The 18,155-nt window shown below is 35.8% G+C and overlaps 1 protein-coding gene across 2 annotated transcripts in view; it reads right to left on the bottom strand.

Annotated features, from left to right (window-relative positions):
- Window positions 1-303: 303 nt before the first annotated feature.
- Window positions 304-18,155, bottom strand: part of LOC136833132 (protein embryonic gonad-like) — a 23,822-nt gene continuing 5,970 nt past the window's right edge. The window contains exons 2-4 of one of the 2 annotated variants that reach the window (XM_067094799.1): window positions 4,700-4,778; window positions 4,172-4,323; window positions 304-3,893 (exon numbers count right to left, since the gene is read on the bottom strand). In XM_067094799.1, coding sequence (XP_066950900.1) covers window positions 2,972-3,893; window positions 4,172-4,323; window positions 4,700-4,777 — 1,152 coding nt within the window. In that variant the 5' untranslated portion in view covers window position 4,778 and the 3' untranslated portion in view covers window positions 304-2,971. The remainder of the gene's footprint in view (window positions 3,894-4,171; window positions 4,324-4,699; window positions 4,779-18,155) is intronic. The other variant, XM_067094800.1, reaches the window with a different exon arrangement.

Here is an 18,155-nt window from a genome sequence, read left to right as displayed (position 1 = left end):
TATAATAAAGAAGCAAAGAATCATTTCACTTTATTGACACACCTCTGCGACATAGAATGTACGATAGTAATATGTAAAAATGTATGATAGTCATAGGCAATATTTTGTACTTTCATTGGAATGTGTTTGTACATTGCAGATCTTATTTATAATAATTATAACTCCCCGCAAATGACTCTAGCGATGTGCATTAAGATAAATGTAATACTGATACATAGGTGAAGAATTAATGAGAGTGTCAGTTTCTCATATTTATTATTTTTCAATCATTTTTAAATCTAGGAGATAAAAAAAGGCTTCGTATAATCTATATAATTTTTATTAAGACACAAGCAATTCATAATAACTGGCCTCTGCAATATTTACATGGCTCATATATACAAACACATGTACACACATAAATAGTAAACAAACCTCTACTACTATACAGTCAATCTGATTTTAACAAAGAAAAAACTATAACTATATCAAAGGGAAGGAAACTTATTTATATAAAAAGAAGTAGAATTTCAAAAAGTCATTTTTATATCACGGTTCTGCTTGATGGAGCTTGGAAGGAGTATATATGTTGTTTTCGTAAGTATGATTATTTAAGTTCGTTTTCATTTAGATACTGAAAAGAATTTGACATCGTTTCGGGTTTTGATTTTTTCCTAAGGAGTGAGTCCTGAGATACCATTAGCATTCTCCAAGTTATCCTTCACTATTTATTATATTCTCTGTTTTTCTCTCTCCCATGGGAAAATATACCACATTATTACTCATCTTCGAAAGCCCACTTTTACAAAATCCCGGAAGTTTTACATTTTCAACAACAGCCTTGATTTTCTGATGAAAAAGGCCCTTATCACAACATTTTTGAACCGAAGGACGCTCATTCTGGCAAAACGCTGTGACGGTTAAAAATGAAATATAACCATATCTAATACAAGAGAACAAAAGGAGGAATCACAGATACGAGCAAAGATAAAATGCAAAGATGTAAAAATGTAAATTATTCTCCCTTTTCAGATTTATTCGTAACATGTCGATCATTTTCCAAGGAAAATAAAGATAATAATTAAGATACCAAAGGAACCGGTGTTTTTTCCCAAACGCTATTCTTGTATAGAAGTTGGACTAGCTAACTGATCGAATCCCTTCTCACTCTTGAACAACCGCTAGGAGGCTATACCAACATTTCGTACTACATAATTGTAACTACAGTTCACAACCACTTAAGAGTTACATCAAACTTTCATGACCGCGTATTAGTGACTACCAGGCTTTAGTAAACCTCTAGGTGGTTATAATGACTGTCTATAAGTGCGTAGGTAGCTATACCACCAGTTCACAACCACGTAAGATGTTACGACTATTGCTCGTAACCACGTAGTATGTTATAGCAACCGTTCTTGTCTGTGCAGGAGGTAGTAACTGTCTATAGCCACGTCGATTCTTGTAACATTCGCTCGGAGTTCAGAGGGTTTTACTGTCCGTAGCCACGTGAGTCATTAACAGCCGCTCATATAAGTATAACAGGTTGTAACAACTCATAACAACCTCTCATAGGGATTGTTATTTGCACAAGTTCTACCCTGGCCTACAAGCTGCTTTTGAGGCAATTCAGATGCAAATATCTCTCCTTGCAGACGTTCCTTGATACCTATCTTACACATTGAACCTATTAATTCACTACGTTCAGGACAAAAGACAATTTTAGATACAGACAAGAAGACACTAGAGGGGAAACATCACATTAAACTCTTTGTTTGTTATCGGTGGCTTTGAAGACGCACAAAACACACACAAACATACAAAAGGCACAGACAATGGACGTTAACAGTATATATAACTTTATTTAATATATTTTATCACTATTTATAATCTCTTATAATCTTTTATCTACTTACAAAAGAAGACCATTCCTGATATGTGGGTGGCAAAAGCACCTTAAGGAACAAAGAAAATAGGCAAGCAGAATACTGTTATCCCGACATGGTGCTTGCTTCCGTAAAAAATTATTGTCGTAAAACTGTCAATCGAACAATTTAAAAACGAGGTCTGTATTTGCTACTACTATTGGGACACATTTTGTAGCTCCAGTAATAGCTTTCTGTTTATGGCGGACTACTACACTCGTTCTCGAGTAGACTTAGAAATGCTAGTCTTATGAAGCAAACATCCGTCTGTTATCAGGTTTATTTTTTCATATCTGAACTGAAATGGGCTTATTGTTCAGCTTTCCCAGCATTGCGATCAACACAGTGCGACAAAGTAATTGACAATGAACAGACCAGCCGATGCCCTTGATCTGAACTATATCTAAGCCTAATTTGCAACGTCGAATTTTCTTGCATTTGTTCCACTCGTAAGTTCGATGTGTTTATTTTGAGAATATGTATTTTTTTTACTTACAAAAAATATATGTGTACATGTTTTCTATCGGATATAATTTGATATAGATATACATTTTTCTTTATGTATGAGATCATTCAGACTTAACGACATCCCTTATAATCAAAGTATTTTCTTTCTCGTAAGTGAATGTTTTTCTGTTTTGTTTGTTTGGTTTGGATTTTTTTCTGTTTTGCCTGTCTGGTTTATTTTTTTTTTTCTTTCTGATCAAAACCTTGAATCAGCGATTTGTGCGAGGAAAATAGGGAGTATAAACAGGTACGTACATTTGAGGGACTTCTATGTTATTAATTAACATTTTTTGTATGTATGTGTCCGTGTGTAAGCAATTGATGCATAAGAGGTTCGTCTGTAGGGTCTGTACATTGTTTTTTTCACTTCAGAGCGTGCATTGTACGTATCTGTGAGTGTAATTTGAAGTCTGCCTTCCGGTAAGTGTTGCACGCTAAAACGGTTTGTACCTTATTGGTATATACATAAAAGAAACGAACGGCAGTGGGAACAGGGACATTCGTGAAATCCAATACTGCACTATTTATCAATTTCTTAGGGTACGATGTTCTTTTTTCTTCTCTCACGCTTTCGTTGTTAGATCAACAGGGGTGGTAGAAGTTGGGATTGGCGTGTGCACGGGAGAGACTGGCGGTGACACTGGTGTTTGTGTCGATGGCGAAGGCGGCAGAATGCGAGGCCTTTTAACACTTAGGTCGATTGGGGCATCTTGCTCAGGGGCGGGACTGGCTTCCCACATTTCTTCGACGGGAGAATCTGCCACACGTTTCCTGTTCAAAGGGAAACCAATTGGCAGAGCCTGGGGATGGGCCAGGGTCGGCCGGTAATCATTGGACTGTCTGCTTGAAGGACTCATGGGTCGTGGACTGTTGTGGCGAGGACTAAAAGACTGCGGGCTGAAAGAAGCTGGGCTGCACATCCGTGGACTTCTGGAAGATTCCTTGGGTGGGCTGGGAGGTGGATGAGGCCTGGCGAGTGCAGCGGCTGTCGGAGCGAGGAGTGAGTGAGGCAACTGAGAATATACAGGAGAGTAAAATCGCGAGTACAGCTGAGTAGCATGCAAGATGGAGAGACCAGGATGGAAGCCGTATAAGGGAAAATTAGCCGCATTTAGCAGATCCCGACGGCTGACGTCTCGATGATCGCTTCGTGCACCGGTGTCCCCGTGGGGATATCTGTCGGTACCTCGCCCTACACCCTCGCCAACGCTCATATCCTTCGGTGAAGAAGTGCGTCGAGGCTCCACGTCGACGCTGGTTTCTGATGGGCAGCTCTCGGGTGATGACAGGATCGGACTTTCGACTTTTGCATCGTCCTCTGATTTGACGGGAGAAAGGGCGGGCATGGACGCCGGACTGAGTGAGAGGGACCCTGGCATGGCCCCATGGAATGAGCCCCCGCCCCCTTCCATGCCATTATTCATCTGGGCCGCCTGTTCTTGAAGCAAACAGTGGATTTTGAACCAGTTGGATCGACGTCCATACCTGTATCATGAAAAAAAGAGAAATTCGTACCTTTAAGTTTCTTTTCAGGCGGGAACGTTTGTATGGTTACAGTTTTGTATAATATGCATCATTGTTCAAGAAAAACAATCTGATGTTAGACTGAAGCACTTTATTCCTAAATAAACATGAAGATATCTGAAATATCCATTGAACATAATAGGTCTGTTGTTTTCAGGGGGATTGAATTTCGTTTTATTTATTTGATTTTTCTATCATTCATGCCAACAGTAATCTTTAAAAGCATTGCGTTGACTAACCTTGAACCACTTTTGGACATGCCCACCACGAGACACTTTCGTAGCCTGCAAGCCTTGCAAGAAGTCCTGTTCTGCTTGTTGATGACGCACTGGCCACCATTCTTGCACTCGTGCACCTGAGACAAATTGTTGTACGTCCGTCCGAAAAATGACTGTAACGAAAGATAAAGATTATGCAGTATACTATTTTCATGCGTATATATATGGTGCGTGTATGTCTTTGTGTATATATATATATATGTATGTATATATATACATATATATATATATATATACAGTATATATATAATGTCCCTGTGTGTATGTATGTATTTATATACGTCTGTATTTGTATGGCTACGACATGTGGAATTCAATAGGCCATCGTTGTTAATAAGTATTTTGCATCTAATATCAACCATTGCCCACCACACTCATATAATCAAGCACTTGTGTTTTTTTTTATTTTTTTTTTTTTGAAAAACAAATGGGAATTTTTCTGAGGAAATATGAAACTAAAATTACACACACACACACATACACACCCACCTTGCATCCTTCGCAAGTAAAGGCACCAAAATGGAAACCTGCTGCAGGTTCGCCGCACACTTTGCACAGTTGGTTCATCCTGTGGGAAAATGGAAAAAGGACCTAGTTAGTTTCTTGTTGTTAGGTAGTTAATCTACTCAAGTAACGTTTTGTTTGTATTTATTTATTTGTGTCTCCCATTGTACTTTCTGAACTTATTTCATCAAAAGAAACTTTTTTCATTTTATTTTTTTATTTTTTTACAGTACTCGCTTCATAAAGAAATATACACATGACTGCCGTAGCCACAATTCAGGAAATGTTGCTAAGCATATCATTGCTCCTAAAAATAGATGTCGTTTTTGTGTGCCATGGTACTGCACCTCGCTTGAATAGAACGGGAACCGTAACCGTAAAAAAATCCATAGTTCATCGTAAAAAACTTATAATAGCTCAGGAAAAGATGTTAAGGAAAAAGTTTCAGTTCATTATCTCCATTTTATATTGTTCTCAGCTTGCTGATTGATATAAGATTATCGTCTCTGGAAGGGGTTAATTGCATCTAATAAAGGTCACGTCATATTTGCTCATTTCATTTGCAACTTCCGCAGCCGTGACGCCCCTTTTTAGGCACTTCTACATCCTGTGGAAGGGGCAGAAGAAGCATGTTTTATCAGGAAATCAGAAGGGGGAAAAGGTGTAGGCTCTCCAGGTTTATGACAGGTCGGCGGAAGGAAGGCCACCGGTAGATCACGAGGTTTTTTCTTTTTTTTTGTGTATAATTAACGGGAAAGGTTACAAAGTCAAGTGGTAATTTGATCTTTTTAGTATGACTCTTAAAACCTCATAATGACCTGGATTTCAGATCTATGGCCAGATGATTGTCTATTGTTTTGGAACTGATAGCTTATGAGAATGTTTAATGTGGGCAGAAAAAATTTTGAGGTCGTATGTTTTGCTTATGTATGGTTTAGCAGAGCTTTCCTCCTTTTGTTTTCTCCATCACTTTAACTGTCACCACTTAATCTGTGAAGGATTTAGTGCTGAATACCGTTGGAGCAAAATTGAAAAAAGAAAATTTCTCCGTCCGTAATGAACATCTTTATTTATCAAATATATAGGTAGAGAGAGAGAGAGAGAGAGAGAGAGAGAGAGAGAGAGAGAGAGAGAGATGTAACATTACAGTTAAGTATAGTACATTATTTACAATACCACTGCATGCAAGAATGGCAAAAAGAGAGAGAGAGAGAGAGAGAGAGAGAGAGAGAGAGAGAGAGAGAGAGAGAGAGAGAGATGGTAACATTACAGTTGAGTATAGTACAGCATTTACAATACCACTGCATGCAAGAATGGCAAAAGGAGAGCGAGGGCGAGGACAGGGCACGGGGCTATGGGGTATGACATTTTTTACGTCTTCCTGGATTATGACTTGGGACATCTGTGAAAACCTTAGAAAATTACTCTCCGTTTTCTAAACAAGAAAATCCTGATCGTGAAACCCGCTGGCTCAGCGGGAATAGACAGGGGGATATGTGTGTGTCACCCCTGGCCTAGATGTACCAGGTCAAAATGATGAAGATTAAATCTTCTGGTTCGATGATATCTTCGGACAACCATATGAAGGAAAAGCCGAATGATGTTGCCATGTTTTGATTTAAATTTGTAGATTTCTGAAATTGGTTTAATTAATATTTCTTGAACGGGAGAAGAATGTACATTATTCTTTCTTGCACAATATATAAATGTGTTGATGATGACTTACTATTGATTCGTTATGGTGATTTTGTCGGTGTGACGTGTTAAGTCAATCTTTTTCATTTAAGATTTATATTAGTAAGGCTACATTTTTTTAACGGTCACAAAGGTGTAAATGGAGTAATATACTTAAAAGTGTAGGGAAAGTAAGTTTGGAATTGATAAATACACACAATTGTGTGTGTGTGTGTGTGTGTGTGCGCGCGCGCATGTGTGTGGATGGACTGATACATGTTTCTTTGTATTTAGGCAACATATAAGAAAGACATATATATATATGTATATATATCGGGAGAGAAAGGACATCTGCCTTAGCGCAGAGTCAACGTCCTCGCCAATGATAAACTTCCTCGACCACACAAATATGTTGCAACAGGAATACCCGACATATTTGTAAGTTGGCAACCTGGACCCTGGAGACATATATGGGAGGGGATTGGTCGACAGCCAAAGTATTACCAGAACGTGAGTTATTTCATTTGTCGATGGAATAGGAAAATTGGAGAAAGGGGATGAATAATTGGGGATGTGACCTGAAGTAGAAAGGAGAGAAGGCTGTGCTCTCTCCCTTTGACTAATGGAAGGAAGAGTAGGAATAGAAGGACGAGTGTGCAAGCGAAGGGTAATTTTAAAGAGAAAGTTTGAAAAAATTGTAATACAAAATCAGCTGTGATATTTTATCATTCATCAAACTGGTTGAACAAGTGTACCCGGCGTTAGCAGTGATTATGTTCTGTCTGTCTGTCTCTTTTTCAGAGCTGAAGAACCAAATTACATTTGCTCTATCCGATCGATGTCCATGTATTTTCAGTACATCTCTTATTATTCCCCTGAATTATGAAGTTTTGAGTGAGCAGGAAAATACCAATTGTTAATTATGCAAATTGGTAGAGGAGAGGGCGAACCGGTACCATGATAATGGTTTTCTAGCTGGTTAAGACATCAGATAAAGGAAACGAGGAAAAAGAAGAGAATTCTAGTTTTTATCTTTTGCTCCTGCCTTTTTTATCATCCTCGAATGTGGAATTGAACTCTGCTGGTGCATTAAAACATAAAGGAAAAATTCTACATGCAGGGCGATCATTAATTTAAATATAATCATAGCGGCTATGTTTATGCCACACCAGAGTCTGCCTTTGAATCATTCTGTGATCATTATCTTCCTGTGTTGATAAATCACAGCTGGTTTTTTTTTTTCGTATCACTTTTGCGTTTTAAACGGGTTTGTATCTGCTATTAAAACCTTCTAGGTTGTAAAGCTGCGGGATGATTATTTGTAAGCCAGGTTAATTTTACTGAACAAATGATTAAATAGAGACGAAGGTGATAACAAAATCTAATGGAACAATTAATGACTAAAATCATGAAAGCTGACTTACGGCAACCATGTGGTCTTTATATCGTGTAACTTGGATGTTTAAGGATTAAATTAGACCCCCCCAAAAAAAGCGTCCGAAAAAAAAATATGTGGTCGTTAAGTTCAACGAAGCGTGTAATCAAGTGCCACAAACTAAGTTAAAATGGAAGAAAAGTTCATTGATTTAATGGCTAAAGGTACCAATCAAGGGAGGTTGTGACAAATGGAAAAGTAAAGTGGGTGAAAAAAATAGGTCATTATATTAATAACCGTGTAGAAAAAACAGACATTTCTCTTTGAAAGTTTTTCTGTGTGTCTGAGCAACGGTGTTCATTATCTCTTCAATTCACTCAGGTTGTTTAAAAACAAAAAAAAGGTCCCACCGTCACTCAACTTAGTCAGTGTCATAAAAAAGACATAAAAAAAGGACATCTAGATTAGTTCTTTTTCACCAAAACCCCAAACTAACCGAACGGCCCAAGTACAACGTTTTGATGTGTTTGTGCGTATAGCAAGATTCGAATTAGCCAGTATATACACATATTTATGTATAAATATACACACTCACAAGTATGTATGGTAAGAGTAGTAGGCACTTGTTAGTACAGTGTTTCTTTCATTCTCCTTTTTCAAATACTTTACAACCAGATCAGAAGATTTAATTCCCGAGAACTTAACACCAGTAGTCATGAATAAATTCTCCGAGCGCGGTGTTCGTTATTCCGAGATTGTAATTAGAGAATTTTTCTTTGAGAAAGAAAATAAAAACTTTATCGCCTCAGATAAAAACGGCAGTTACTCTTGTGTGAAGGCCAAGGGTCCGAAGAAGCTGCCGCCATCACGACGTAATTAGCCAAATGATGATCTAATGATGATGCCATCTGGTACGAAACATACTGGAGTGAAGGTACTTTTTATTCGAGAAGACATTAGTCTCGAGTTTTCGGGGCCCATTAGGTAAATACTGTAAATAGCTTTCTTGAGTTGATAGTATTCATTATTGCTATATTTGCATTATAGAGGCTTTAATGCGTATAAGAAGTAGGCAGACAGTAAATGGGCCGATAGGCTTATGTTTGTTATTGTGTTAATCCAGTGTGAGACTACAGTCCTCGACTCTTTGCAAAGGGCACGAGGTCAAAAATAAACCCAGTTTTCTCACCCTCCAAATTCCTTCTCTTGCCCTCCTATTTCTCCTCATTCTATTCACTCAATAATCCCCTTCTTCCCACTCCCTAACCCAATTTAATGTAGTCCCCCCATACCCCATTCCTTTCCGGGGCTCCTTCAAATGTGCTCTGTAATTATCGAAAGTGTGGCTGTGATTTGTTCGGACACTTGCCACCTCCATCTGACATTTGGGCAAATCTCGTTTGCTCATTGTGCAGTAAATCCTAATATTTCTTATCTTCATAACTCGTAGATGTGTTGGCTTTTGCAAAATTTGTTGCTGTAACAGATTTGTGTAAAGGAATATAACACTCTACTCGTAATTCATTGCCGCTTTTATGTTGTTACAGAATAGTTGAACAGTTAGTAATATTTATACCTATGTGTTTGATTATAAATTTATAAGGTATAATTGGAATAATAAGAATATAATGCCATATGACATTTTAAAATTTCAAAAATTATGCATCAGATGAGTTCAGTTTGTATGGTAAGTTTCGTTTCCTGCTTATTAATTATTTAAATGACTCGAAATGACTCATTTATATTCCACTGGAACTACACGAGAGCACAGATAGTGGAACTTTCAAGTCCAAGTCCATCTCATATCTGTCTAACCATCAGTTATTTCGTCATTCACCAGAATCACATGAATAATGGATGAATGAAATTGACTCGACTCTGTATGTCTATAATCTTTCCCCTCCATATATTAATGCTAAGTCTTTTTAAGCCTTATCATCATAAAAATAAATTAACACATCCGTATATATGTGTGTATGTGTGTGTGTTTTCGTATGCGTTTTTACTTGGGATAGTATCTGACATCGTTGGATTTAAATGCCTTGTTTGTGTGTCTTATAAGTTTATTGAAAGGCATAAGGTAAGTTTTTTTTTATAGAAATTGCATCATTTAACCTAACAGTAGTTAAGAAGCTAAGGAGTGTCCATTTTTATCCATTTCTATTCAGTGTTTTGGATAGGGGGAGGAAAAAATTTTTGCGGTACCGTAATTACATGTTTGTTTGAAAATATATCACATGAGAGTGATTACTTAGATAGTTGAGCAGAAGTTAAGAAGCCTACATTAAATATGTTAGAAAAAATATGAAATTAAATACGGGAAACACTATTAGTATTTGAGCAAATGGAAATGAAGAATAAAAAAAGTAGCATTGTCAAAAATTTCGTTAGTGCTGAAAAATAGATTTGTATTTATTTAGGTACTCAAGACATGTAGAGAGAAAGGGAGCAGATGGGTTTTGAATTCAATTGCATTCAGATGTTTGCATAGGGGAGGGAGACTCAATAAATTCTGGATTTGCGGCATGCCAGAAATATATGTACAAGTATTTGAGTATTCAGTGTGCAATGAAGGGTTGAAAGTCATATAAGTATTTTAAATATATGTATATATGTTAACATTAAGTCAGATCTCAAAACAGGAGGTGGAATCAGAGAAAAAGTAACCTGCCTTTCACTGTCAAATGCATATTTTGAGTTCTAATTATTGGATGAAACCTTCATGCAGAAAATGTCCATACCATATATATATATATATATATATATATATATATATATATATATATATATATATATATATATATATATATATATATATATATATATATATATATATATGAATATAAGAAGGCCCATAAAACACTATTTAAACGTTGAAACAATATATTTGCACTAGCTTGCATATGTATATGTATATATATATATATATATATATATATATATATATATATATATATATATATATATATGTGGTAAAAATTTATAAGCTATCACTTGTCAGCAAATATCTTTTTGAGTTAAGTGTACACAGAAAAAGTTAAACAAATCACCTCGGTGTAAGTGAGATAGTTGTATTACAGAAGAGAGCAAAGGTAGACGTATTTGCATAAAAGCTCACATCAGAAACACATTAGCTGAAGAAAATGTGGGAAAGTTGTTGTACATATATACATCCCTTGGCACTTTCCATTCGAGTATTGTGGTGGAAATATATGGTCTTTGTTTACAGATTTTCGGGATCATAGTGTAGTGGTCTATTTATTTTCAGTTTTTCTCACGAACTTTCCGAGTCTTGTGTTCTGATTATTCAGTTTTTAACAATACTCTTGTTTTTTAAGTCTCATTGTTAATCAATCTTTGAAAACTTTCATTATGAAATTAAATTCTTTTGAATGCCTTGGTCTTGAGTTTTTGAAAGCAAGTGGGATATATGTTAAATAATGCCGGCCTTTTATACACAGAATGGCATTTCACGAAATCGTGCGCCCTTAAAGACGTATCAAATTCAGATTTTCTCACAGGTTACTAAGAAGATCACCTGGTCGAGTGCGATGCGGCATATGATATACCAAGACGAAATATGATGGTTTGCTATCAATGACGCCAGGTTGCTATCCTTGCAATCTTAAGTATATTATCACAGAGAAAGTGGTTAGAATGGAAGATGTTGGAAGACGTGTGGATATTTCAGAAGGCGATTTATGTACACATGGTAAATGATGTTGAGAGAGTTATAAGAAATGTATATTTTTTATTCATTGCATAAATGACTCGCATTTGAATGGTTCGAATGTGTCGTAGGCCTTTGTCAAAAACGAATTGCTGTAATGGAAGTCATTATTTACATTTATTTCGTGTTATAAACATGTAAGGCCTATGGGTTTTTTATTTGATTTACTTGTGTCCCAAAGTAATTAACAAGAATCGGAGCCTTTGACCAGATGATTAAGGGAAAGTTCCCTTGTCTCGTGTTCTCATCATTAGGGATGTTTTCTACTTTTTTGGGGACCTTTGTTTTGGGTATAGATAGAATTCCCTGCACCGACAGAAGAGGTCTCGACCAATTCTCAATCTCGTGGCCTTGTACTTATTAACTAGTCCATTTATCTATCTCCCACATCAGCCTATCCTGACCTCCTGGGGCCTTTCCTTGATCTTATCTAATCTTGGGGCATAATCGTGGCCACAGAAGGGCAATAATAACAGCAAACTCCCTCACAAAAGCCCTTGGAGCGGAAGATTTTTATGAGCGGAGATCGATCATTTGTATCCAAAACAGCCTTAGTCACCCACAGTGCTCTCTAAAGATGCTTCGTGTTCCTACTGCACTTGGCATTATTAATTATAATAATGATGACGTGTGTTTATGATGATATTGTTACTGTTAGAGCAGGTGAAGCTACTCTTCCTGTGACCTAGCCCTCGGCAGACTGTAATCAAATTCTTATGCTTTCGCTCGACGATTACTTACCATCCAACCCTCCCCACCTACTCCTTTCACAGTAAATACATATATATCAAAATCGGTCACAGTTTATCAATCATCGATCGTCTCTGTAATTAAAATGTGAGGTGCCCTATCATGTGTGCGGCCGAGATTACGTTGATTTAGCGGCCTAAGTTGAGATACGCTATTTAATGGTAGGGTTTATAATCGAGGTCACTTAGTATATAGAGAAGACTGTGAGAGAGTGGTAGGGGTTAGAGTAGCTAGAGGAAGCCTTTGGAATGGGAAGATGGGTAGGGCCTGTATGGGGCGATCGTGTAACATTGGTATCAGTCTTGGTTATAGCCGTGTCCCGCAGGTTTAAGCCAGAGGGCATAGAGATGATTTTCTCCACATTACGACTGCTTGTGGTATGCCTACAATGCTCTAAGTTTCCTTCCCTGTTACTCCTTCCTTACTGAGATTGTCCTCATTGACTATCTTCTTAGGATTCATTGGGTGTATGGACCTCTCACAAAGTGAGAGACACGTTGCTCGAGTAAGTAAAGAGAATTCTATTATTGTATGTTAGATTCAAGGGTAAACACAATTAAAATGTTTGCTGCGTATGATATTAGTCTGCTTGAGGTAATAGATTAAAATACTTGTTTAATTTAATCTGCTTGTAGTGAACTAGCCTATGACCCAAACCAGTAAAGACTTTAACAGATTGTACAGTACTGTGAAGTAAATCAGAGGAAAGCCTCGGTCAAAATGGCGGATATTCGGAATTGTGTTGCGTCTTAATGTTCCCATTAACGACAATGAATTTAGTCCCACTTATTTTTAAGGATCACTGAAAAATGGGAACACAATGACTAAGGTCGTCATTGTTAGAGCGGCATCGTCACTTTTTTGTGGCATTTGATTGTTTGCAGGAGCGGTTGGTTCCACTTTCTCTACCACTTAATTTTGGTTTATGAAATTACAGCCCATCCGCGCCGTAGAGTTCATTATGGTTTTGTGTCGTTTAAGATTGCTGTGAATTATGTCTGGTTGAGTCAAGTTCTCAAACCTTGCCTCTGATCTGAGCTCTTTCGGAGTATGCTATTTGATTTATAAGTTTTATTACCACCTGAAGTTCAAAGGTTAATATGATTTTACGTACTGGTATTATTTATGTTTTAAGTGTTGATTTTGTTGTCGTTCTTGATGAATGTTAGATTTCATTTATTTGAAAACTTTTATATTGGAGTGTGGATATTCTCCATTTCACTTGTAATAGAAGTAAATGTCACGGCTTTTTCTTTCTTTGATTACGAGTAAATCCTGCACACACACACATGCGCACACTCACACACACACACACACACACACACACACACACACACATACATATATATATATATATATATATATATATATATATATATATATATATATATATATATATATATATATATATATGTGTGTGTGTGTGTGTGTGTGTGTTTATAAAAATTCTTTTCTTTTCATCTAGTCATAACACCTCCAAAATAAACGTGATTCTGATTACCAGGTTCACGTCTCTTGCGATCTCACAGCAGGTATACCGCACGTACTGGGAGGGATGCATTGGTGATGAGGCCAGGTTTTGATTGGCATATGATTCTAATTATAAGCTTTTGGACGGGGTTTGGTTTCACTTTTAAGAATAGGAAATAAAAAGTGTTCTGAACAAAGACACAATATTTCCTCTTGTCACTTCTGTCCTGGCTGTAAAATCAATAAATGTAGTTACGTGATATTTTACGTAATTTTTTGACAGACGTCCAATTACACGCGCAAGTATCACGTGTGTGTGTGTGTGTGTGTATCGTGAATGGTGAAGAGCCGTGTTCCTCTAACTGCGGGTGAGTCTAAAGAAAATAAGCTAAATGAGGGATGACTCTCCTTTGCAGAAAACTCCCAGAACATCAGAGCCTAATAGTGGTTTGAGGGTCCAGGTTTCAATCCCTGACGCGGAGGGAGCAATATGAGTATGGCAGTTGTAGCTCATATCCGTTGTTCCTCTGTTATTCCTTAGCCCTAAAGCAGTTCATGTTAGGGAATATAGGGGTAGCTGAAACCTCCTGTGTTTGAGGTTACCTCGACCATATGATAAGTGGCCTCTTATCATCAGTAATAGAATTAACCATAGACGCAGTATTAGTCAGTAGCACCTTGCTATGTTACTTGAAGTCTTGAGATAGGTTGCTTAACAAACCTATGCTCATGCCTAGCATGAATATTATTGTTAATATTTCCAGACGAATGTGATTTTATGTCATCCTCAACTCTAATTATACACGAAAGAAACTAGGTTCTTCCCGATAACAATCCAGCTTGGTTGTTCTACGTGATGTAATAATTAATGTTTATTTTTTTTTATGAAATTCCCTTACATTAAAGCTGAAATGAATTTTGAATACCTTCGAACTCAGCGAAGATGAAGTGATTCCAGAGTCTTGAAGTGCACGGGGAAAGATACCCAGACTGACCTCTGGCTATTTGTGTGCGACCACGAGCGACTCAGTGGCACGCAGCCAAGGAGGTCACGAAAGTAACGTAGGAAATACCCCTTTCAAAGAAAAAAAAAATAGACAGCACTGGAGCAGTGATACTTTTATTATTATTATTATTATTTTGTCGCCAGAGGCTACTTCTGCTGTGCGGCACTAATACGAAGACTTGAATAAATTTTATGAACTCATTTGTTTTGATTACTTCTGTCTCTTCTTCCGAAAAGGATGATTGACACCGAGACAATGGTATCGTGATTACAAGTGTTGCTCAAGGCATTAAAGTGTAACATAAGGAGAATGACCAGACGTTTATGTGTTACGGTTAATGGAGAATTTAAATAGTTCGTTAACTGCACTGAGAGTGCTTGAGTGTATTATATATATATATATATATATATATATATATATATATATATATATATATATATATATATATATATATATATATATATATATATATATATATATATAGCCTATATATATATGTGTGTGTATATGTATGTATATGTATGTATGCATGCATGCATATATATAACACATATATATATATATATATACATATATATATATATATATATATATATATATATATATATACTGTATATATATATATAAATTTTACATAAAAAGGGGGCACGAGTTGTTAAATTATTGGGTTCCAAAATCCAGTTCAACTCAAAGTAAAGTTTTTAGATGGATTGTCTCTGGAGAAACGCAACAATATCTTTGAATACCTCATTATTTAGTATTTGTACTACAGGACTTTTGGAGTCCCTTCTCATCATATACTCAAAATGATGTATAATTTGTGCATTAGGGTTTGATAATCGTTTGTCGTAAGATGAAGTCAGGAAGGTTTTAACTTGCCATAGAAAGGAGCTAATTAGTGTATTTCACCCTTCAGCTGGTGCTGTAATTCCTGTGTCTGTGTGCTTTATTATAAATCCTTTTTTGTTCATCCGAACTTATGTCAAAAGACTCAGAGAGAGAGAGAGAGAGAGAGAGAGAGAGAGAGAGAGAGAGAGAGAGAGAGAGAGAGAAATTAGTAGAAAAGAAAAAGTGAAGATTGATAAAAAGGCAGGATGAAGTCTGATTAGTTAATGTACTTAAAGGAGTTTATCTTACAAGGAAAACAAACTGGATTTGATTAGCACCTTTGGTTTTGGTCACTGTAAGTTCTTGTTCCAAATATTCCTAGGTATAAATCAGTTGTACCCGAAAATATTGTATAATAAAGCAAAGAGAGCATTTAGACATTAATAGCAAAAGAATTTTCCGCATATGTTGTTTCCCTTAATTCTAAAGGATGAGCTTTATAAAAATATAAGAACTTTTTTTCGTTTTTAGAAATCATTTTCCCCACTATCAGTCTCTCTTTCATTTTTTTACTTCTAATTCTCATCTTCCAGCTGCCACTTTTTCCCATTCTCTTCGCTTTATTTTGTTTCCTTCCTCCAGTTCACGAAAAATAAGTTTTGTGCATAAAACCACAACCCAATATTCAATCAGCCATTTCTTGCGGACGAGTTACTTGATCCGCTTTCGTCCTTAGCGCAATAAATACGTGAAACTTTACTCTGGCATTCGAATTTATCGGCAGTTTCCTCCCAACGGATAATTGTTTCGTGAGCGACCTCATTCAAGACATTCCTTCGTGTAGTTTTCGTGTAAACCCCTTCATTAAGATTCAGCTTGAAGCGGCGGTACCTTAATTAGGTAGAGGTGGGAACATATTTTGTTTTTGTTTTTCGGTTTCGTTTTCCTTTCTTTCCTTGATATATGTACACACACACACACACACACACACACACACACACACACATATATATATATATATATATATATATATATATATATATATATATATATATATATATATATAATAAAATCCACGAAGGGAAAGGAACACTGGATTGCTGAGGCCTTTCGACACTAGTCCTTTACTTAGCAGACTGTGTCGAAAGGCCCGCAGCACTCCAGTGTTTCCGTTTCCTTCGTGGATTTTATCTTTATTTATATATTCATCACGCTCCATATTTCGTGATTCAGTTATACATACATACATACATATATATATATATATATATATATATATATATATATATATATATATATATATATATATATATATATATATATATATATCAAAACAAGTAGGGGAAAACGAGTGGAGGCCTTGTACAGTACAGTATAGATACAGAAAACAAGCATAATAACATCATTACGGGAATATATTAACTATAAAGAGTTAAAATAGTGACCAAATATTTTAATACTAATTTAATCATGAATTTATGTATTTCACAGCAATCGTTTTAATACGTATCAAGTATTTACCTCAAAATTTACCCAAAATAAAAAATATTAATCGACGGAAATATTTTAGTTTTTCAGTAATAGTAAGAACTTAAATAGCCAGCAACATTATACAGCAATCAGCCCAAATCTTAGAAAAATTATATATATATATATATATATATATATATATATATATATATATATATATATATATACACAATCATACACAATCATACATAAATACATATATACATACAGACAGGTATATGTACAGGTATGTATACATACATGCACATATACATGTATGTATATATGTATTTATGTATTTATGATTGTGTATATATATATATATATATATATATATATATATATATATATATATATATATATATATATATATATATATAATTTTTCTACCGATTTGGGCCGATTGCTGTATAATGTTAAGTTGTTGGTTGACTTTATTCAAGTTCTTACTGTTTACTGAATAAAACCTAAAATATTTCCGTCGATTAATATTTTTATTTTGGTAAATTTTCAGGTAAATACTTGATACGTATTAAAACGATTGCTGTGAAATACATAAATTCATTATTAAATTAGTATCAAAGTATTTGGTCACTAATTTAACTCTTTACGGTTAGTATATTCCCGTATGATGTTGTAATGCTTGTTTTCTGTATCTATACTGTACTGTACATGGAGTTCACTTTCCATTTTGCAAGAATATGCAGTATTTAACAACGTTGATAAAGCTCTCTGGGAGTGGGTATCTTGACACCATAACTCCTCAAACTCATTAAATGAAAAAAATTACCCTTTTAATACCGTATGTGAACTTTTGAATATGATACTTATGACCTGTTCTCATAATGTTTAATGTGATTTGCAATTATTTTCTCTCCAGGTTAGCTGAGTAAATGAATCCCTAGATGATTCTTTTCTCCATCATGAATTTTACCTAAGTGAAAGTATTTTTTTTTTTTTTTTTTTTTAGAATACCCTTAAGGAGTGAGCACCGTTACAATCTCTAGCGTATTCAGATTAATGCATACTTCCCCCTCTGCTTTTGGATGGCCGGATAAGCAGACGCCACGATGTACGGATAAAACGATAAAGAGAGCG

This window comes from Macrobrachium rosenbergii, chromosome 51, assembly GCF_040412425.1.
Source record: "Macrobrachium rosenbergii isolate ZJJX-2024 chromosome 51, ASM4041242v1, whole genome shotgun sequence".
Classification (NCBI taxonomy): domain Eukaryota; kingdom Metazoa; phylum Arthropoda; class Malacostraca; order Decapoda; family Palaemonidae; genus Macrobrachium; species Macrobrachium rosenbergii.
The sequence above is the reverse complement of the archived record's forward strand: the minus strand, read 5'-3'. Positions and strand labels throughout refer to the sequence as shown.